The 23011-nt window shown below is 48.5% G+C and overlaps 5 protein-coding genes across 5 annotated transcripts; 2 read left to right on the top strand and 3 right to left on the bottom strand.

Moving 5' to 3' along the window:
* Nucleotides 1-273: 273 nt before the first annotated feature.
* Nucleotides 274-1535, bottom strand: B0J16DRAFT_327578 (uncharacterized protein). Its single transcript, XM_046126115.1, has one exon. It carries the CDS (start codon nucleotides 1442-1444, stop codon nucleotides 320-322), a length of 1125 nt encoding a protein of 374 aa, XP_045988786.1. The 5' UTR covers nucleotides 1445-1535; the 3' UTR covers nucleotides 274-319.
* A 95-nt stretch (nucleotides 1536-1630) lies between these two features.
* B0J16DRAFT_14197 (uncharacterized protein) lies at nucleotides 1631-2676 on the top strand. Its single transcript, XM_046121907.1, has 3 exons — nucleotides 1631-1815; nucleotides 1881-2052; nucleotides 2109-2676. Exons 1-3 carry the CDS (start codon nucleotides 1705-1707, stop codon nucleotides 2615-2617), a joined length of 792 nt encoding a protein of 263 aa, XP_045988785.1. The 5' UTR covers nucleotides 1631-1704; the 3' UTR covers nucleotides 2618-2676.
* A 312-nt stretch (nucleotides 2677-2988) lies between these two features.
* Nucleotides 2989-6106, bottom strand: B0J16DRAFT_377600 (adaptin N terminal region-domain-containing protein; the record flags this gene model as incomplete). Its single annotated transcript, XM_046130853.1, has 4 exons — nucleotides 2989-3153; nucleotides 3205-5165; nucleotides 5220-5554; nucleotides 5610-6106. The coding sequence occupies 4 exons, from the start codon at nucleotides 6104-6106 to the stop codon at nucleotides 2989-2991; spliced, it is 2958 nt and encodes a 985-aa protein (XP_045988784.1).
* Nucleotides 6107-6814: 708 nt separating this feature from the next.
* Nucleotides 6815-8047, top strand: B0J16DRAFT_408795 (S-adenosyl-L-methionine-dependent methyltransferase; the record flags this gene model as incomplete). The annotated part of the gene is made up of 2 exons (XM_046133053.1): nucleotides 6815-7177; nucleotides 7226-8047. Exons 1-2 carry the CDS (start codon nucleotides 6923-6925, stop codon nucleotides 8045-8047), a joined length of 1077 nt encoding a protein of 358 aa, XP_045988783.1. The 5' UTR covers nucleotides 6815-6922.
* Nucleotides 8047-9111, bottom strand: B0J16DRAFT_408794 (actin-related protein 2/3 complex subunit 5). The gene is made up of 3 exons (XM_046133052.1): nucleotides 8671-9111; nucleotides 8464-8591; nucleotides 8047-8410 (listed from the first exon to the last, which is right to left on the bottom strand). The coding sequence occupies exons 1-3, from the start codon at nucleotides 8923-8925 to the stop codon at nucleotides 8185-8187; spliced, it is 609 nt and encodes a 202-aa protein (XP_045988782.1). The 5' UTR covers nucleotides 8926-9111; the 3' UTR covers nucleotides 8047-8184.
* Between the last annotated feature and the right edge of the window lie 13900 nt (nucleotides 9112-23011).

Below are 23011 nucleotides of genomic sequence, written 5' to 3'. Positions count from 1 at the left end.
GTTTCTATTGTCTCGGCTCAAACTGAGAGACCGAGAGAGATGGAGGCAGAGGCATGACCTCGCTGCGGCGCCTGTCTAGTTGCCTTTACCGCCTTCCAGAAGCGGTAATTTTGGAGAATAGTGCCCCGGACTGATCTTGTCATGCTGTAAGTGGAGTGATTGGTTGAGCCATTAGACGGTGTTTATACAGTACTTACACAGTTAAAGCTAGAGTGGAGCTGTTCAGTTGAACAACAATTAAACACAATAAGAGACAGTAGGTAGTTGTTCACATTTTAATTAATTTTCCAAGTCTATTATACCGTCCTTGGTAATTGCTTCAGAGACCTCCTCTAAGCTTGTGTAACTGGCTAATCAGACCAAAGCCACCCGGTGATTTGGTATCTTCCACCACAGCAGCATCTCTCGTGACACTTCCCTTCCGTGATCGCGACTCAACTTTACCCTTCTCCTTTGTAGCCTGTTCCATTTCCCTCATTAAATCCCGATGTTTATCTTCCACCATCTTAGCGAGACTCTCTAGAAATTTGTTCCTGCCCTTCTCCTCTGCTGTGTCCTTCCACACCAGTGAAAGCTCCTTGAGCTGCTCGATTCTCTGCGCCGCCTTCTCAATGCCTTGAATAGGGTCCTCTGATTTGTTCAATAGGTCTGATATCTCATTCCGGATGTTCTGCAGCACTTCTTTGCCCTTCTCTTCCGAGCTCTGCTGTGCTGAGCCAGGTTCCGGTGCTGATACTGATAGGAAGCCGGAACTAACTGAAATTTCTGAGGGTGGGAAGACAAATTCCATAGCATCGCCGAAGGTCTTGATAACTAAGTCTAGCCGTGATCGTACGAGCGTCAATGTTTGTAGCTGTTTGAGAAACTCCGGATCATCTGGGTTTGCCGCATCGCCGGTAGTGCCAGCGGCAGTTGTTGACGGTGCCGCGCTCTTGTCTTCCTTGGCTGCAGCTGCTGCAGCGTTCTTTGCCTCAATAGCTTCTTGCAGCCCTTCAGGGACAAACTTCTTGATGTCGTCCTGAAGTGTCTCGTTCATCGTCTCCTGCAAACTCAAAGTCTCGCCTCGTAGTAACTCCACCTCGTAAGCCAAACGGCTCCCACTTCTCAGAATATCATCGGTGAGATGTGTGAGAGTAGTTGATAATCGTGAAGTCTGAGCATTAAGCTGCGAAATAAGAGTCTGGGCTTGTGTGGACAGCTCAGCAAGAGGGGCAATATCCGACCCTGTTCGACCAGGTACAGAACGCTGCTGCAATGGCGGTAGAGTCGCATTTAGAAAAGTCGCGGGATCAAATGTTGGGTCCAGGAAGTCTTGAAGAAATTCGTCTGATGTATGAGATGACTTTGGCTGGATAACGGCCCTGGGCTTTCGTCTTGTGTGTCCAGGTCTGGTAGCGGCGCTGCTGGTAGCCCGCCGGCGGCCATTTTTCAATTCGGATGCCATTATTTATATATCCCTGTATTTCTGAGGAATAACCAGTCTGTTTCGCAGGAATTAAATACGTTGTTGGAAAGTTGGCTTAGAGAACTCAAGGGGTATAGTTTGGTGGCTTGAGTGAGCTACCTCTATGCTGGCCACTTTGACGGCGAATGCATGACCTAACCGATGATAACCCGGCTACCCAAAACCGCCTGCCCTCCACTTACAACAATCATCACTTACTTTGGCGATAAACTCACAGAACTGAACTTCATACCATAGAAATGAGTGAATCTCAGGAAGAAATGAAAATCGATCCCTCCAGAGCCCAGACGCTTGTCTCTCAGCTCAACTCAGTCAAAGAGCGTCTTGCTGCTGTAGCAAACGGTCGAAATGTATGCATGCATGACACTCACATTTCCAACTCTAGAGTACCCTGGCTTACACATATATCAACCAGGTCCGACTTGTAGCTGTCTCAAAGCTCAAGCCTGCAAATGATATCCTAGCCCTTCACCAGGCTCCTGCCTCTCATACTCATTTTGGCGAGAATTACGCCCAAGAGCTGAGTCAAAAAGCGGCTCTTCTCCCCAAGACTGTTCAGTGGCATTTTATCGGTGGTCTCCAGTCGAGTAAGATCCTTGACTCATACTATCTCATCGCACCACCAACTAACACATCTCTTTAGATCACTGTAAGACTATTGGAAAAATTCCAAACCTCTTCTGCGTCTCAAGCATAGACACCTCCAAAAAGGCTCAACTTCTAAATACTACACGCACCAACCTTCTCTCTTCGGAACCCGAGCTTCCCAAAATTGGTGTCCACGTCCAGGTCAACACGTCCGGTGAGGAGTCCAAGTCTGGTTGCGCTCCCGGTGACGAAACCGTGGCTTTGTGCCGTGAGATCACCGAGACGTGCCCCAGTCTCCGTCTGCTTGGTCTGATGACTATCGGCGCCATTGCTCGTAGCAAGGCCACCACCGCCGAAACCGAGAACGAGGATTTCGTCACTTTGAAGGAGCAGCGAGATCTCGTGGCTAAGGAGCTCAATCTTGACCCAGAGAGCCTAGAGCTGAGCATGGGTATGAGTGAGGATTTTGAAGGTGCCGTCCGTCTGGGAAGCGGTGAAGTTCGTGTTGGTAGCACGATCTTCGGAGAGCGGCCTGCTAAGGCTGATGCCAAGATCAAAGAGTAACATAACAAAACAGCGTAAATTGAAAAAGATTCATATTCCCCATGCACAAACACTCATATTCTAGGGCATAGCTCAATCACTGTCACCAATATGTTGTTTGCGTAGTGCTTCATTCAATTTACAGCAATAGATCATGGTATATGACAACTACATCCTCCCTAATAATCACTTCCAGCGGCTTAGTCGCCTTGATCCTGTTCAGGGGGTTATACAGGGAGCGACAACGCAAGCAACTTCTTAGCCAGCAAAGCGCCGGCCTCAATTGAGCGCTTCCTCCGGTTCTCATGTGAGTTCCCCAACGCCCATATGCTTCTTGGTATTAAGACAACTCCCTTCGGCGAATTATAGAACATAAACATCGTACTCGCCCACTAGTTCACCATCACATTACGGAAAGAGTCCGAAATCTGTTCTCGTGAAGGTGGTTCAAATCGTTCCGGTGCTGTCGAGATGCCTGCAGCGAGTCGTTCCTGCATGTACTTCAACAGCACAGCGGGGACAGAATCATCTGTGGCACGAACGGTCAAGCGGATCATCTGCGACGGGTTAGAATATACAATGCGACATGATGACACGAAGTGGCTTACCTGTTGCCCGTAGTTTGGCTCCAGTCTCATCAGACAACCAAATTTGCCTCCCTGGGACGTATGAAGCACGCTTGCACCAACAACATTCTTTGGGTTGGGATCCACCATGTCTAGCACACGCCATCTAAATCCCTCTACAGTTTTCGTGACGAAGCTCTCCGTGAGCTGCCTGTCACCCTTGCCGTTGACTCCGAAAATGGCTTGGGCCTCTCGAGGTGCACCACCAATCTGCTTCCACCTCTTGAAAAAGTCCTCAGCTGTAAGCTCTGCCGGATCCATAAACTTGTGTATCGCCACAGGAAGCTTCAAAGTCAGTGCCTGAAGGGCACCAGCCAGGTAGCTGATGCGTACAGTAGGGCATTTCTCGAAGATCTTCTTTGCCTCGAACATAACAACTTGTTGAGATTGTCCACCTTGCACGATGGTGCTATCGGGAAGGTTTTTAACATCCCAAGTAAGATTGGTTTTCTCGTTCTCGTCCAAGTCCAAGGTCGTAGTGAAAGAACTCATCGTTGCTGGTGTCTTGTTCTTGAAATAGGTGATCAAGCAAGCCATTTGGCCGCGGTATTCGGACCGAACGCCTATCTGTAGTTGACCATCCTCGTAGAGAACGCCATCCGACCGAACCAGCAGTTTGTTAAACCCTTGCTCCCATCCCGGTGACAAATGAGCTGCGCTGGCCAGGTTGGGGGCCTTAAGCATCTTGGGCTCGGAGGGCGAAGGTGCGTTGAGGTCCAGACCAGCCAGATCGGCAACGCCATTGCTGTGACCGTTGGCACCTGCTGCGGTCTGGCCGTTCGATTTGCCGTTCAGTGGCATGTTGGAGCTGAAAGTCCTCTTAAGTGCCCCAGTTCCCATGCTAAGTTCCCTGGCATCGGCATTGGCGTCCTTTCCTCCCACCACCCAAGTCCTTCGGTCGCTCGTGTTTGCATGTTTCTGGTGTAATCTCGACAGGAGCGCAGATTGTCTTTCGGGAAAGGGTGGCATCTCGTCGCAGACTGTTCGGAGAAGATCATCCGTTGGCATGTTCACAAGAGTCAAGTATTCACAAGCTCTTTGCTGCAGCTCCGAGTCCAGGTTGTGGCTGTGGAATTCGAACACGTGAACAAGCTGAGGCTTGATTTCAGGGAACAAGTTGACGTATTTGATGAAACATGACAGGATCATCGCGCGAGTACTCGAAGAGCACGCCGTCAATTTGCCCTGAAGGGCCATGAACTGTTCAATCGGACTGCAACGAGGTTGATCGGCAACCAGATGACCGAATTCTCCGAGGATATAGGCACCGATCTTGACAAGGGTTTCATGACAGTGATCACCCTTGACATACTGCAGCGCATTCTGGGCTGCATACACTTGCAGTTCCTCGTTATTTGTCACGATCTGGATAACTCGCTGCCAAACTTCATCACTGACATGGTCTCCGGCCATGGCAATAAGTCGCAAGGAGATGTCAACATACCACTGCACATCAGTAGCGTACTTTTCCGTAAGAATGGCGATCTTAAGGACCATTTCTTCTCGGATGGCAAAGTCGGCGTTCTGTAGATACTGCAGCAGCTCACCAACAATCACTTGGGCGTTGGTTGCATCACACATACTGTAGAGCAAATCCAGACCCTTGCGACGAACACTGATATCTCGGTCCTTAAGCGAACCAAGAATTATTTCTTGGTGTTGCTTGATGGGATCGAGTGTCTCGGCGCGCGCAGCCAGATGCGTCATAGCCTCCAGGCCCAGGTATCTGACATTAGTCTCTCGGCTCTGAATAAATTTGCCCAGCCTTGTGGAAATTTGCTTCATCAGGCCATGCTCAGTGTCCAAGTGGATAATAAGGTTAATGGCTTCGAAGAGCACGGCGTTCTGGGCGTTGTTTTGCTGCACGTTCTTATTGGTCTCCATAGCCAGATTGAGAATCTTCTGCAAGGATTCTCGAATCATGTCTCGAACATGAGTGTCCTCTGTGAATGGTGTTAGTGCTGCTTTCCATTCTTCGTCGCAATACCTCAACTTACCTGCAGGGGGGAAGTACTGCAGAAGTCTGAGCAACTTGATCTGTAGCCAAGGACAGGGAACCTTGTAGTAGAGGTAGTCTGTTGTATATTCGCCGTCGACAAGGATGCGCTTCAAACGGGCTGCTGCTTTAGCATATGCTCCTCTGTATTGTTCGAGATTGTCTTGGGCTAAAGTCATGACAAGAGATGTCACTGAAAGCGCAACACCAAGGTCAGAGTCGTCCATCAGATGAATAATACGCTCCGCCCATTGTGGTGATACAATGTCTGGGTGCTTGCGATATAGTCGAAGAAGAGTCAAGGCTGCCTTCTTCTTGACGAACGATTTGGAAGTCCTGGATATCAGCTGTCAGTATTTATCTCGCAGGACAGGGGGGCGCGAGCGCATACGGAGAGATCAGGAGCCTATGGACCTCTCCATTGAGAGCTTCACCCATTTCTCGGCTTCCCACGTTCGCAATCGCATGGAGGGCGAGACAGTTGAAAAGCTCGTTATGGTCGAGAAGATCCTTTCGAATACTGTTGACGACAAGATGCAAGAGCTCGTGTTTCTCGTGAAGGAACAGCGTCATGGCCAAATACCCGATCTGCTTCTCAGAGTATTTATTCGCCGAGATCAGATTGACGGCCTCGAGGTGCCCGAAATCGACATTCCAACCCAGAATATAGATGTATAACAGCTTGCAGACATATTTCTTTTTGTGGTAACCGCTGAGGCTGCCATCCTTGAACTTCTGTCGAATGTTGGCGAGTTCCTTATTAATTCGCTTCTCCTCGAGCTCGCGCGCTCTCGCATTTCTTAGATCAGCGATGAACTGAACCAAACCACGCATATTCGCATTGCTGCTACTCGAGCGGCCTAGAAAGCCGGATCCTGAGCTCGACATGGCGGGCGATAGGGTGTTGAAGCGGTCGTGCGGACAGTTGTAGAGGACCCCTGATTATGGAAACAATACGGGGGTTAGAGTACTCGGATGAATGGTTCGGCGAGAGGTCTATAGACACGGTAGGTGATGTTGAAATATCTCCAAAACAGAGTGTGGTCGCGCTCTATCGCAAAGATCGCATAGTCGACTCGAATTGTCCAGACGGCTCACGCGCCAGACATCGATTGTATGTCGATGTGATGGGAGATTGCTCGTTGGAGGGGCGAGCTAAGCAAAAGATGCGGTTGCGGGTGGTGGGTGGGTGGTTCTCTGCTCTGTGCGGTCTAATTGTTAACTTAGGAGTTGCGGAAGAGGCCCGTGGGCTAGGGAACGGATGAGTCGGGGACTGACAAGGGCTGTCACAGGCGAGAGGGTATTTATTGTACGTACTTCAGGCTGAAGAGATCACTGCAGCTGATACTCAAGAGACAAAAAGATGAAGTCTGTCGAGATTAATGAATTTGGTGCAAGAGGAAGTGTGTTCTTCTGTCACCATACTGAGGCCAATGGCTTCTAGCCTCTGAGAAGCCTCCTGTCTCCTGCCTCCTACGGGTAGTTACCAAAACGTCCAAAAACGGTTTAGCACGTTGATTCTACACATGGCCCGTGCATCATCCACTTTACACTGCAGCCAGTAGAGAGCTTCCATGGAGTCTATCAAATCCATCATGACTTCTATTGCATCAGCACTTTTGGCACCTCGTCTGTAGGTAACTATATAAAGCTGAGGCTCATCTTTCCTTTCAAGCTCGAGAGTTCTATTCAAGGTCTCACGCAATGTCATCATGTAGAATTCCGCCATTGGCCTTGCGCTGTAGTCTACGAGCTCTGTCGCGACCAGCCAATCTCTGTCGTCCTGTCGCAAATCAACGATTCTATGCTGTTCAAGCTGCTGGAGCTCCCCGTTTCCAGGTCTTCAATCGGCGCACAAAATGGCTTCAGAAGGAACGTGCAGGCATGAATGCGGAGGAAAGTCGCGAAACCGATTATCTCAAAGATGAGGTTGCCATTCGATTGTCAGAGCGGCTTCTGGTAAGTATACATGGTTGAAAAGATTGCATGTATCTAACCTTAAGTCAGGATATCAAGCGTCACTTCCCTCGAGTGCTGGACCTAGGTGCAAACTCTTGCAATCTCGCGCGAGCATTGGTTCGCGATAATCCTGATCCTGATCCCAACGCGGCTGAGTCGCCACCACTATCAACGCGTATTGACGAATTGGTTGCTGCTGATTCCTCGTATACACTCTTACATCGAGATGCTGATCATGAGTTCAATAACAAACTCAATATCACTCGAGAAGTTGTAGCTGATGAAGAGACAATTCCTTATGAACCCTCCTCATTCGACCTGGTCATGAGTTCACTGAGTCTTCATTGGATCAATGACCTACCTGGTATCCTCACCCAAATCAATCATGTTCTCAAGCCTGATTCGCCTTTCATTGGAGCTATGCTTGGAGGCGACACACTCTTCGAGTTGCGAACATCGTTGCAACTAGCAGAATCAGAAAGACGAGGTGGCATGTCTCCTCGAGTTTCTCCTTTGGCTGATGTCAAAGACATTGGTGGTCTGCTCCAAAAGGCTGGCTTCAAGATGTTGACTGTTGATATTGATGATATCATCGTTGACTACCCTGATATGTTCGCTCTCATGCAAGACCTCCAGGCCATGGGAGAGGGCAATGCGGTCATTGGAAGAGAGATGGGTGCGATCCAACGAGATGTTCTTCTCGCTGGCGATGCCATCTATAGAGAACTTCACGGTAACCCAGATGGGACTATTCCTGCTACCTTCCGAGTTATTTACATGATCGGATGGAAGGAGGGTGAGAACCAACCACAGCCTTTGGCTAGGGGCAGTGGTGACATAAACTTGAAGGATGTCTTGGAACAAAAATAGGCTAGGCTGTTGATTTGTGTAATGTAAATAAAGTAACACCAATGCCATGGTATACGCAGGAGTTTCTCCGCGACTTCTGGCTGAAGGTCATCATGATTCTATGTGTTCTTGACCGCTCCTATGCACGCATCTGTCCTCTAGACCTTGCGCCAGTCTGTCATTGTTCGTCCGATGCATCCCAAACCAGCGACCTCGACAACCTTCTCATGCCAGCTCAGAAGCACGCTCATGGCGGCAGTTGCTGGTTCGTTCACACCGCCAGGTCGTCCTCCCATCTGGCTGAAGCCTCCTGTCGATTGGGGTGTAACCTTGTTCGGTGTTCGTGAAGCTGTTCCAGGATGAACCGTAGCCATTCCCTTGTAACTGTATATGGTGTTAGAAGGTAAAACTATACACGTGCAGGAGTCGAAACCTACATGTACTTCATCAGAACATCCAGGCACTCAGGACCTCCGTCGGAACCGTAGATGCTCTTCAACAGGGGGGACATATCGCTGGCCTTGATGGATTGAAGAACTTCAATAATGGTGTGCAGGTGCGCATCCTGTAAGCGTATTCTCGTCAGTTCCACGTCTCCCTCGTGCTATCAAGCAGTACTCGTTCTTGAGGTCGTGTTGGCGTACCTTGGCAGCATCTGTTCCGTTGTAGACAGGAGTCTCCAAGCTTCCCCTCAGAGCTCCCTCGGCATCTCCTCCTCGCAGTAGCTGCCTGATCTGTCCAGAGAGCTGTCGCACTGCCGCCTCGTCGATCTCGGGCTGTGGGGGGTGGAGGGTGGAGGTGTCGAAGTTGACGCTGGAATCCTCTTCCAAAGCGTCGATGTTAATAGTACGCCAGGCGTCGCCCAGAGTGGCGCTCGTGTGCTGTTGGATAATTGACATGTTGGGCAACTTTTTGCTCAAGTCGAATTGTTCTGTTCGGGCGTTGCAGGCTTGTGTTGCTGGAACGGACCTGTATTCAGTAGGAAGCTATCGGTGTCGGCGTGGTTGGATATCCAAGCTGCGTCAGCGATGGCGGGGTGGAGGTGAGGCTGGGGTATGTGGCTTGAGTGACACGCTGGAGCTCCCACGTTATGGGGGTACATGCACTTTTTGGTTTTTAGCGACTAAATCTGGCTACAGTGGCTCTTATAGTGGTCTCTCACGCGCTATCATGTACTCTGCTATCTGGGCACGAAGCTTCAGTCTACATTGCGGAATAATAAGGCTTTCTGTTTTAATTTCCATGATAAAACTATCCTTGATTTACTCTGTCGATACACTGTCTCCTTACAGCTTATCAAGAAATGTAGTTGGTCTCGCCTTTGTAATAGCAAAACGACAGTGGATGAAGCTTGAGTTCAAACACACCTTCCTTAACAAACTATGCTTGGAACTTTTTAAGTATCTCAATTAGTTGGAAGTCATTAGCTACACAAAACGATATCAGAAACTATAGAAAAAAGTTTCCGATGGCCTATATATTTGATGTATTATTGAACGTCTAACTGAGGAATATCTACTACGAAAAGGCAGCTCGGCTACCCTAAACTTCAAACCTTACAACGCATCGCAGGATAGTATCATCCACCGGGAGTGCCTTCCTCTCTCTGGGCACTTACTGCATCCAAAAGCAAAGCAGAGCCTTCCTGAATGAGGAAACTACCCAGATTGGCAACTGACTCTGAGATACTGCAGCCTCACCACTTATCCCATAGATTGTTCGATTTTCTACCTTCCATTCCCTGCGCGAACTCATACAACCAACCACTTCACACCAAACTAGGCCTATCAACCATTCACCCGTCACCCGCGATATCAATCCACCGCAACGACTGAAAAGGCCGCCTGGTGGTTGTTTGGGAAACGCCGTGCCGTGCTGTCTTGAACCTTTCCCCGGACTGAAATATTGTCCCATCGAGTAAGGTTTTTTAGGGGTCAGTCCTATCGAGTCAGCCTCTTGGGGCTCTGCATAGTCCCATGCCTAGACAGCGACTAGACTATCACGACTCGTGGCTAATTATTGAATAACGCAGATCAGGGATGTGTTCAATAGCTATTACTGAGGCTGGGCGCGAGATACACAATCTCGATAGCGATCAGCCGGGAGCACGGCAGGCTGCCAGTAGTGGATCGCTGCTCCTCAACGCATTTGAAGCTTGACTCGTGGCTTGCTTGTCCTATCGTTCGGGGAGCATACCCGGCATGAACGACACACACTCTAGAACAAATACTCCCACAGATCATCCTTCCAGAAGGTTGCCTACCTGGTTTGGAAAAGAGGCCTCTCCTGTCCCCACACAAACGGTTCATGGGCATGAACCATGGAGCATGGCTCTTGGGACGAAATTTTTTGAAATTACGAGGCGACCCGGCACGGACGCACTGCAATAGCGGAAGCGGTTCCCCGGCGACACGAATACTGGTACGTATAATTTCATCTCAAATTGGCAGAGAGTCCAAAAAAGACATGAGGCTGGGAAGACACTCATGAGATCAGGTCACCACTTTGAGAGTGTTTTGATGTATTCTCAACTACTGACTGTCCGTTTGCACAGTCACAAAAAAAATGCTTCATACAGAGTATGCCAAGCGAGAGCCAATATACACCAATCAAATGACGTCTCACGTTTTACTTCTGTCTTTGTAGGTGCCCATGGCTGATCTGCGATACCTTCGCTGAGGCTTCTAGAAGCAGAGAAGTAATTGTCTTGTCGCTATGGACCCAACCCGACGCATCGCCAATCCGATAGGTGGATATCCAGCAGCCCCACCAAACATGGTGCCAAGAAGGGTCCTCATCTTGTTCATGGTACATACAAAGAGCCGCAACAGACAAAAAGTACGGATGATATGTCGTCCGTGACTAGCCAAACTAGCCCAGGAACCAAATGTCACTGGCTTGACTAACTGGCCCTAACATGTCGGCCTGATCTACAAGCAGCTGCCCTGTTCAACAAAGCCGGCAGCGATAGTTTGATAAGTCAGATCAATAGCACGATTCTGGGTGGCATTAGCTGGTCCAGGCATACGATGTCGTTCTCGCATCCGGCCAAGGACATACGTGTCAGCCTTCGCATCGCTGTATTGACATTCCCACAAAATGATACCCGATGCAGGGTCCAGAGTCAGGGTTCTGTGGTGATTTGAGCAAAAGAACAAAGCAAAAAAGCCTCTCTGTGCTGAGGACTACAACGAGTAAAGAAGGCCCGAAGGGTTTCTTGAAGAAAAAGTGCAGTCTTCATGGTGCGATCACTCATGAGTTGGATTCTCATGCTAGTTGAGGAACGAAATATTGAAGATAACTAGGCCCAACTTTGGCTCTGTACCACATGGCAACTATTAATGACCTTCTAGTCTTGGCAAGTCACTCGTCAGCTAAGCTTCAGCAAGCAATGGACGTCACATGACATAAAATGCATCGCGATCGCATCTGTCAGATGAAACTCCAGAGCGTTCTCTAAAACCGATCGACTGGTATTGGCTCCAGACATAGACCCTTACGGTGGATGCGACTGATGAGGAAGCGGATGAAGCTCAGAACGAACGACACCGTCCCCTGTTTCAAATGCGAATGGCGTTTGGAAATCAACTAATGCAGGAACGCCGAAGGTCTGCTGGGGCTTCTCTGCGGCACTACGGTCTGCGTAAAACGCCACAACGTGTGGGCTGCGCTAAGGCGGATGTGCAGCGACCTACCCCTGAACATGCAGGACGGAAGTTTGTTGGAAGTTCTGGCAGTTCATCCCAATCCATGAGTTATCCCCACTTGATGGGTACTCCCAAATTGGGTTGACTCAAGTGGAGCTTAGACGGAGGAGGCATCTGCTCGAGAGGAGGACGGCACGCATGGCTAAACCTAGCTATACAGTGTTCTTTTGTAGCTCGCTTGAAGTTGGCACGGTCAGAAGTACCACGTCCGCATTGAGTCTTGTGTGGAGTTCTTTGCAAGCGGTTTGGCAGGCTTCTGGAAGCCTTCTACGAAGCCCCATCGGTCCGCTTTGACTTCAACCCATTAAATCGCTACGGTGATCGAGGCTTGGACATTCTGCAAGTCTGTCACAAACGTGGCAGCAAACGATCGCATTTATGGCCAGAAGCTCAGGGCTAACAACTCGGCGGCGCATCTGTTCCATGAACGTTAAGCGTAGCACAAAGGCAGCAAGAGGCTGAAGAAGAGATGAGTGTGCTCTCGGCGAATTATGGGATGTGGCATATCTCTCTACCTGTCACTCTAAGAGACGTTGGCCCAGTGTTAGGCGAGGCCGGCAACACTTCCGTCGCATAAGATACACAAGGATGAAGCTTCTTGTGACGCCATGATTCCATGGCAGTCATTGACTTTACGACGTCTCAACTAGCAACAGCTGAATATGAAACAGTTTTATCACATTGACTCCAGACAGACAACTTTGACGATTCGCATAAGACAGCAAGTATTAAGGATGCTCGATCTCAAAGAGAAACATTGTCCATATTTATGATCAGAATATCAACTGGTCTAGGTATCGCTATAATCGATGCGCACAGTCTGCTCTATACCGGGCGTCGCCGTGCATGACCGGGCAAGCGATGCTTCAGCTGTACCGGGTCCTTGGAATTCAAGATCATAAGCGGGGCGGCATTGTTCTAACAAGAGAAGCATTAACATTATCCGACCGAAGAACTCCCACGCGGCAGCTATGATACAAGGAGACATGGGCAACCGTTGCAACGGTACCCTTTCTTGCCATTGCATGTCTCTCAGCTAACAGCCGCATCTAAGCTCGAGGCTCGCAGAGGCTCGGGTATCCGAGACTCTCCAAAATGGAAGAGAACTTCTGATACCTACTATCCAGTGGACGATATCTCGGTAAATGGTCTGTGTGAAACCTACCGATCCCTAACCAGACGGGTTTGAACACCACGCAAACAGTAGCTGTTCATGGGCAGCAGGCAGTTCAACAAGAGTGCGGACATATGTAAGAACATATCACTCCACGCCTGTTACGGCAATTGTTCAAATGTGAGAGTAAACACAAGAGTAACTGCAAAGATTACGATACGATTTTGTATGTGGTACCCGGATGCAGCACACGAATAACTGCATTAAGATATTTTTATCTTTCCAGACTGGAGTCTAACATTGGGTTTCTTCGAGGCATCGGATCTACCCGAGAGCTTGGAAACCGAGATGCTTCAGGTATTGACTAAATTAGCCATTTTGTCTATTTTAAGGCAATGTCAATGAAGGAATAGCAGCAAGACGTCATTGCCACTCGTGGCATTGACATATTGCGATAAAGCGATAGAGCACCACATGGTCTTTCCAGTTGGAAATCATGCGCTATGAAAGGATGGCACAGGTGCGACACAGCTTCCTTTACGTGCTACTGGGCACAGTGGCGCGTTATGCTTACCGCGCTCTGACATTACATGATTCCATCCTGCAACGAGATGAGACAAGAGACGTATGGAGACTGAAGAATGTTCCTACAGTATTCTACAGATACTGCTGTTCGGCATATACTACGAAATTGGTGGGACGAGGAGTCCTCATCGACGTGGAATTTGGTATGGAAGATTAAGCTTTGTAGCACCCAAACCCGGCAGATAAGTTTCTCAGAGGGCCAAGTTTTACCAGACCAATGTGCCGGCATGTTGAAAAAACGAGACAGAAGCTGGTTCGAAATGGGAAATCAAACAGACATGTCCCGAATGGGTGATTGCTGGAACAAGCAGACTGGGATATTATGGATTGAGGTACGGCCGACTGAGATTGAGAGCACCGAGAGAACGGCGGACCCCAGCCATGTCACAGAAGTGCCAGAAGAAACTGAATCGACGCTCGTACCGGGCGGAGAGTGTACCCCATGAATCAGCATGATTGTACAGTACAGTGCAACAGTACAGCGCTAAGTACCGTTTAGACCCTCAACCTGACGTCGCCAGCGCGGACTGGCTTGGCTGAGCATTGGGCTCGGCCAGTCCTGGGTCCACTACGGGGCGCCGGGAGGCTCCCTGAAGCGCTTTTCCTTTTTCTCAAGCTGCTCGTGGTTATCACCTGGTGTAATAGCAAACATACCTTGATGAAGACTGAAGGAAGAAGACTTGCTGGGAATTACAAAAGAACAATTGTCGACATGTACAGTTCTGTGGTTCATGTTCAAGCGGGCTCTAAGCTCTAACGGGCTGTCAACGTCACAAACAATACGCCAACACCCGAACGTAGCCAGTTACAGAAGAATAGCACTGTTTTCTGCAGCTGGAGGCACCAAGGGATGAACAAAGCGGATCTGGGGTGCGATGTGTGGATGACAGGGTGTGAGAAAACGGTCTGAGAGGGAGATGATGGCCAGGCCAGGTTGCGACTTTCCAACCTCCCGGAGACATTACACGCCTTGCAGCAATAGCAGATCCCAGCGGCTTCTCATCCCTGTGACCCGGTGGCCTGGGTGTCCCAGAGAGGCGAGACGAGTGTCTAGCAGAGGTACTGCCATTACTTGAAGTACCGCACCGTAACTTGTCATGGATGGGTGCTGCTCGGATCAGCGCTCCTTAGAAAGTCATGACCTGGCGGCTGGGTGCCGGGAGACTACTGCTTCAACCCATGCCATGCTAATACCCACAGGCGACAAGCGAGGGAATGGAAGGTCGAGAGAAGCGCGCCCTGAGTTTTAGAAGCCCGAGCTCATTCTTTGATCCCCATCAGCCACGAACGGATCCCTCGTGGAGACATGCATAGGCCCTGGGAGGAAAGCCATGAAACATGGTCCAGCCTAGGTACCGGCGTCGTCTCTCCTTTTTTTGCTTTGGGTGGCTCGTCGTTTTTTGTCACCCCTCCGAGACGCCCCCCCTTGTCGTGGACCCCCTTAGGGAAATTTCATAGCAATTTTGATGAGGTCGATACCTCAGGTAAGGTAATAATGGATGATTGACATTGACATTGACATTGATTGACAGTTTGGACGGCACATCCAGTACGGAAGGGCACACACCCCTTGCCCTTGCCTGGTCTTGTAAGCCTTGCCTTGCCTTGCCATTGATTCTCATTGAGATTTTCTCAAAGTTTCGTTCTCTCATACAGGTTGTGTTCTGTACAAAAGCGACTTGCTTCCCGCTTCCTCCCTCGAACAAGAACTTCATCACGTCTCCCTTTGGAACCGATTCACTTAAATCTTCTCGTCCGCCCGCCTCTAATCACTTGGCTCTTCTGCTCTCATTCGAGTGAATCACTTACACATACACACGTACACTTACTTATTCAACCTTATAAGCGAACGAAATCGACGACTCGGACAAAATACTAGACACGTTCAAAGCTAGTCAATTCAAGCAACACCTCTCGCCTTACCTCTTTCATCAGGTCACCTTGACCTCTTTCAAGCAAGCTCCCAAGCTAGCCAGTCTATCCCAGCAAAAAGAACAACAGACAGAACAGGTCCACCCCCTCGTAATAATCGAGCGCAACCCCCGTTTGTCTGACCCACACTTTATTCGACCATCCGACCGGCGCCACCTTTCTACTCTACTTACTGCAGCGTGCCTGTGCCTTGTGCCTGAACTCAACTGAGAGCTGAGAAAGTAGCTGGCCAGGCTACTAGCACCGTATTACGGCAACGATCCGTCCATCCCATCCATCACCCCCTTGCAAGGACGCTTGACGGAAGCTCGAGTCACCCCAAACCAAATAAAAAAAGGGTTTCCCTTGCTGGATCCTACCTCATTTGGGTCGTCACGCAAAAAGCATAACTCTCCCCTTTCCCGCTCACTATTCAAGAGACACACTTGTCCGTCCTTCGTTCATCTCAACCATCTATCTACTACTGTATTAATACCATACACCTGCGACATCATCTCTCGCTCGTGTTGCCTATTTCAACTTTCTGGTGTCGACGTCTCGCCAAACTCAACTCTCACTCACTACCACTCCTTTACACCTCCGAAACACGCTCCAATTATATTGGTAACGCTCGCATCTTGAACACCATTCGGCGCTCTTCTCGCCTCTCTGTTCCCTGCCGCTCTCTGCCGCTTCAATCTTTTAGCCAATCCGCGCTCACCTTCGCTCAATACGTTCTGCATTCTTCGTCGCACCACGAGGAATATTCCTTGTAAGTCAAAATCGCTTAACCAAAATCACTACACTCGAATTCAATCTCGCGCTGGTGCCTTTCTTGGTATTCTCTCATGAGTTGCCGAGAAACAGCCTGCTTGTGACTTTGTTCTATATTTATCCTCCTCGCTCGCATTCTTTCTCATATATCCCATCGACTTGAACAGCATGACTGACCAGCAACCCAGCAGCATCTCACTCATTTCAAATCTTCACAACAAACAACAGACACAATGGTTGAAGGATCATCAACCCCTTCCAACATGGGCCGAGGTGCCTACGACACAACCGGTGTCCCCAAGCCTCCTCCCCGCCCCAGACCTTCATAAGAGTCTTGCCGCTTGCAATGTTGGATAAACTCTACACGTTTCCCAACCTAATGCGACTGACGACCACGCCTGGGCCACGCTGGCGGATAGGCCTGCCCGGCGACGACATGACAGTGCGCCCATCTTCCAGACGCGGCGCACACTTTTCCGCCTCTCTTCTCTTCGACTTCAAGCGACCTTTTACCTATTACGACATCATTTAATCACTTCACACGGCCGAAGGGGCTGAATGACTCCTGGCTATAATGCTTTCCGGATACACTTTTTAATGCACATTCCTGTCGAAAACCATATACACAACGGCTCGGAGCCACCCCTTGCTTCCCAGCAGCAAGCGGAAATTTCAAGGGAAAGACTTTCTTCTTGGGAACGAATTCACTCTGAATGAGTGTCACTTTTCTTTATTTCACATTTCAAATTCGTGGCGACGCGAAATTTGTTTTACCAACATTGGATTCAGCACGCGGCGTTCGAACATAGACGGGATCAAAACTGGGTTTGCTTTTATTTTCTATTTGTCTTCTATCTGGCTTCGCGTTCATTACATCGTCTTTTGTCGACTCGGCTCTCCACAGCATCTCCCTCGGAAATCAATCTCGAGTTTCAGCACCACTCACGTCAAGGGCGTTCCGAGTCGGAATGCAGATCTGACTAGGATGGGGTTGTCTCAGATCGCCTCCGCGACAAGGGTTGGCGAAGCAGGCGGACCTGGAATTGCGCGACCGAAACCGAGCAGCGACACGACGACATGGAGTGCCCGACGATGGAGCCAAGAAGACCGAATGCCACGAAGACACATTTTGGAGTTATTTTTACGCAAGGGTTTTGGGACGGATCACAAAAAAACTGGGACCGGATGGGAAAAGATGTTTGATTTCAGCAATCGCATATAGACTTGGGGGTTTTGCTTTTTTGCTTTTTATCTTCTCGTTTTCTCTCGGTCACCTCTTCTCTCGTTTCTTTTTTTCTTTTCTTATTACTACTGGTTATGGGCTGAGCTCCCTCGCGGGATGGCCAGCAGCAATGGGACTTCTTGCGAGATTCCCGTGTACTATTTCTGTACTGTATTGGTGTACAAGACAAGGACTATTGGATGAGGATCGAGGGAGGGGTTAGAGATGGAAGCGATGCGATGCTCTGGCCGTGTTCGAGAGCACTTGGGCTGGACTCAGGATTGATAGACGATACCCATACCGCGCGTCTCCCCCCTCGGAGCCTCTAGACTGTATAGTATTTTACTTCAACGAAAGACTTTTTAGCTACACAGCGCAAGGAAAGGCAACGAATAAGCTGGGATACGAGAAGAAATACAATTAATGGAAATTTATTCAATAACTACTTTTACTTCCTGTTGCAATGTGATGAGTGACTCAATTGAGTGAGCAAAGTAAGTGTATGGCAAGAAATCTATTTTCAGTTCCGAATCTACTTACTCGCCGTGTTTGCCTATTCAGGGAACCTGGACGCGAGGTGAGATAAGTTTTGATGAGAATTACTTGGACGAGAGGATTTGTTTGCTATGCCAGGAGCCGCAGTTTGTGTGACGAGCGGGTGACGACGAGCCGGGGAGAAGAACCCGAGGAACTGGGGGAACAGATTTGTTTGCCTGGAATAGGATAGACAGGGACAGCGACAGCACAGCAGCAGATTGGTTGGGGTGACGCGCGCGTGCATACGATACTTGAATGATAGGTAGGCACAGACTACAGTTTCACTTGGAATGGAAGGGGATGGAATGTTTACTACGAATCAAGGGAGCGAGCGAGTGAGAGAATGGGAGGCCTAACACGAAAGAATGGACTGTCACTGAGCAGGGCAGGCTGAGCATGAGAAAACAAGACTATTTGGTCTAGCAAGTCTAAGTAAAGACAAACATGGAAGTTGAGAGTCAAGAATCAGATGTTCAACGTTGGGTTCCCTTGTCGAATCAAGGGACAATTAAAGGGTAATGAAATGTAATTAACAAGGTAGAGGGTTCGTTGTTGGGTTAATAGATCTAACTTGGTACTAAGGTAATTTAGTCTACCTAAGGTACCTGAGATAATGTTGAGACGACATAATTAAAATAAGTTGGGCTGCAATTACGACCACAGCAATATCAATTAATAACGGGCAATTTGTTATATAGTTTAGCATAAAACGCAAGGGGCGAGGCATGAATTGTTACCCTCCATACCTAGTTACTGTCGGATGAGGGCGAGTCAGTGTGTAACTAACTGTAACTAAGCTGAGCTTTGATGTTTCTCTTCAGCCAAAAATAAATAAATAAATACATAAGAAGAAAAAAAAAAATACTTTTTGACTAAAACGAGGTACGACCTGTTGGTGGCAGGTTGGGCGCGCGCTTGGATGTCATGTTACAGTGTGTGGTGCTCTGAGTTGGTGATAGCCTGCTAAACTGACTTTATGGCTTTCAGGGGCCGCCTTGACATTCTGGAGACAGTCACAGCACAGATGCCACAGGAAGACGATGATCGAGCGATGACGACGATAATCTCACGGGGACAAATTCCGGCATGGCAGAGAGGAAAGTTTAAAAGGCAAGACAAAGGTCAAAGCCAAGAAGCATGGGATGCGGGTAAAGAAGATAGCGACAATAGCTGAAAGAAACTATTGATTGCCGTCATCATCAGGGGAAAAAGAGTTGATGCATGGCGGTTGAGTTTTGGGGTCTATCGATCGATGGGGCGTTTGAATGATCGCCCGTTTCATAGCCGCACAGTCAGACCAGACGATGAAAGTGTTTGTGGCCACTGAGTCTCTGGAGAGAGGAGAGAATACGGGGGTGACACGAAAACGAAGAATAATTTAATCATGGCGTTTGATCTGAGCTGCCTACTACTATATCTTACCGTAGATAGAGTGCATACGGCTAGCAGTATCCGGCAGGCTGAAGCAGAGGCAGAGGCAGACATGGATCACGAGATGACACGCAGCGGAGATGGTTCAGATGAAATAGTGGGCTAACCTGAGGCTCATTAACATGCCACAGCTGCCATATCTACGGGTATAACCCTTAATTAGGGAACTCTCTATCTTGTGCTCGGCGACACGAGTAAAGCAGAACCAGCCGAGGCTCAGCATTCCGCATCCAGTCATGAGCTTGTTTCACAACACAAATCCTGTCTCGGTACAGAAAAAATGATTGTACAGTACTTCTGTAGTCTGGGTATAGACACGAGTTTGTCGCAACAAGCAGTCAAAAGAAGCAAAATCAAGAGAGAAGAGATGCGACGCCAGCATTATGACTTATTGATCGACAGTTGGCGAATCATGTGTGGATCATTAGGCATGTCCATCTTGGGGGCTTGCTTGCGACAAACAATCAACCTAAATATGGACTGGAGTAACAGATCATATTTCATCGAAAAGGGAGAAAAGGAAAGAGAAGAAAAGAGAAGAGAAAAGAATCAGTGTCTGTGAATACGCAGCAAAAAAAGAAGCAAATATGAAAGAAAAGAGAGAACAAAGCCAACTGCCATTACAAACAGACAAAACAGAGCAAACAACACAAACCCAATACAGTAACCACTTGTACATATGCATGTCTCTCTCCATGCCCGTACGTAGCCTCTTGCAGTTCATTTCGTACTAATTACGGTACCTTGCATAAAGTGGATGCATGAGGCGTCATTGAGAAAAGAGACAAATGATCAGTCTAATGGGCGATCATACAAACCCGTTTTGAGCAAGAGAAGAGAAGGAGTCAAGAAAGACATTGATTGAGTCAGCCAATAATTAACACAGGAAAAAGAAAGTAAAAAGAAAAGATGGAACAGGAAAAGCAAAGTCGTTTGAAGAGCGACAATCAGAAGCAAAATGCGCCATAATACTACTGGTCGCCTTTGTTCCTTCCTTCCTTCCTTCTTTCTTTTCACATTCTACCGACCGGAAGAGCTAATTACTCACGCTTGAACCTTGTTTGAATGAAATAATAATTGTTAAGTGAATTAGAATATCGGCTAATGCAAGATGACATTGACAGCTTCCTGCTTGGGTGCGGCGACGGGACGGGGAACGGGGAAGAGGAAAACGGAGACTGGGGTGCAGCTGCAGGAACGAACAAACGGGCATGGCTTCCGATTTCCAGTTCTTTTTCTTCCATCCCAAGTCTAAGGACAGGCATGGGTCCAGCATCGAAGGCAATGCAAGGCAAGGCAAATCCATGGAGATGGAAGGCAGACCTGGGTAAGGTGAGAGGAAGTCTGCAAGAGGTACCGGTACGTACCTCAGGTACAAGATAGTACTTGCATCACAGTCTTGACCACATTGAGAATCGTGCGACGCCGGGCTAATGCAGCCTGAACTCCCGGGACCGAAGCGTTGGGAATCGGGGGACGAGGGGCCGCGGTGGAGAAGAACTTCAGGCAGGAGCAGAGGACGGAAGGAAGGAACCTGTCCCAGTACAGGAGGGGGTGGGAGATTGACAGTGCAGAGGAACGGACACAAAAGATACGAACAGAAGGAGAAGGAAAGAAGAAAAAGGGAAGGAAGGAATTAATCAAAGAGGCGAGACGGGAATCTTGCATGGACAGGGTCAAGGACATGGATATAAGAGTCGCGGCAGGGGTTGAAGGGCGTGTATCTAGCATTGGCGGTACCTGACAGATATGACAGCACAGGCCAGGATTCGACATTGACAGGACATGGTCATGATGATGATGGTTACGGTGTCAATCAAGTGGATAAACGTCAAAGCAAATCTTGTCTTGTCTTGTCTAGGTTTGTTTCCTGTGTCATTGCCAGTGCTACTCTGCAGTACAGTACAGCTACCGTAACGAGGCTGCATCATTCAAGGTCCAGGGCAACGGGAAGAACGAAAGAGAACAAAAAAGCAAAGAGAAAAACAAAAAAAAGAGAGACAGAGACAAGGTTCACTAATACGACAAACAATACAATACAGTACTGGCTTGCGAAAAACTACAGGTATCAAACACCAATGCACTATGCTAATTATTCCGCGAAACCATATTATGACAAGTTTCAAGATGCATGTTCCTTTCAATAAAAGAACACGTATCAATACAAACTTCTTATGATGCAAGTCACTAACCCTCAATACTACTCTACCTCGTGTATATCAGAGGCACGTTATACCTCTATCTTAGGCTATAACCCATTACGTATCATCCTAGGCGGAACAACGACCCGAAATGCCTTGAAACCAACAGCGTGACCGTTTTGAGACGAGGCTGAAGAGGGAAGGAAAAAAAGATCCTCATTTTTTTTTCTCCTTCCCAATACCGTACCCAACGGCTCGGTAACATGCATGGGAAAGGGTTAAGGCTTGCAACGTCGCAGCGCTAAACAAAACAACACCAACGGCCGGGACATGATAATATCTCCATCCGGGGAGTCGTTCCTAGTCCAGTGGGACGAAGAAAAAAGAACAACACATCGAAGCTGGCAAAGCACAGGCCGGTATATGCACATGGGACTCTGAGAAAAATCTTCTTTTCTTCTATGGATCCAGAACCGAGGCAACGGCTACGGTATTCCCAGGAGGCTGGCTGGTGGGAACGGGACTTGAACAGCAGATCTTCAACTTCATCTCGGCAATGAGACCCTTTTCCTAAGGCCTCTTAAGCGAGAAGAAAAACTCTAAACCGTCTTGTAACTCGGCGGTTCTTTCAGCCTGTCTGTGCTTTACTTGACAGCCTCTCCAGTCTGCTCGCCTAGGCTCGAGTTCCGGTTCCAGTTCAAAGGGTCAACTACAAGGTCAAGTCTACCGGGAGAACCGGAAGTTGTCAATGCTTGGTGTGTCCCAGCCACCCGGGACTTGACTTGTAACTTTTTTACGACAAGACGATCTGTACTGTACCGAACAGTCGGAGACCGGGGCTATAGGATAATCTCTCTTATACCGTACGGGAACTGGGGATGGGATTCCGCGAGGGTCCATCTCATCGGCGACTACGCGAGAATGAGAATGATTGATTGTTGGGAACATGTTTGCCTTTGTGTTTGAGCCTCAGGGGGCAATCAAACAGCCTTTGAGACCAAGACAAGGCAAGCAGCTGCGGAGTGCTCTCGTAACTAGACCCGAGTGGGTTGGATGAGATCTCGATCGTTTGACAATTGTCATGATATGATATGCACAGAGTACTGTGTCAGTGTTTTGACCTGCAGTCGGATTTTGACTTTTGGTGTAAACGTTGCTGAATTGCTATTGTTAACGTGGTTCAAGGGGACTGTTCGTCAAGCCAAGTTATCAAGGAGAGTTCATATGTAACTCTACTCGATTCTATCATCTAGGCTTGATGGCTTATGCGCACACGTTGCTGACTATCATGCTTTACTGAAAGCGATGGTCATATGGACTTTGCATACATTACACTCGCTGAAGACTGTCATATGAGAAACAATGAAGAAAAACAGCTGGCTGACAGAAGAATTGTCCTCTAAGGTTTAGGGTGTCAGAATAAAGCAGCCCAAATGCCAGTCTAAGCTGGCATACGGCAATTCAATTATTTTACCCCTTATACGTTCAGCGGCCAGTCCTTCTGACACCCTGTCGAGAAGTTCTCTATCACACATGATATTTCGAACTAGTGCAAGGGTGAAT

This window comes from Fusarium flagelliforme (assembly GCF_020744385.1).
Source record: "Fusarium flagelliforme strain FIESC 12 MPI-CAGE-AA-0113 chromosome Unknown B0J16scaffold_1, whole genome shotgun sequence".
NCBI lineage: Eukaryota > Fungi > Ascomycota > Sordariomycetes > Hypocreales > Nectriaceae > Fusarium > Fusarium flagelliforme.
Note: the sequence above shows the minus strand (reverse complement) of the source record. Positions and strands in the feature narration are given on the sequence as shown.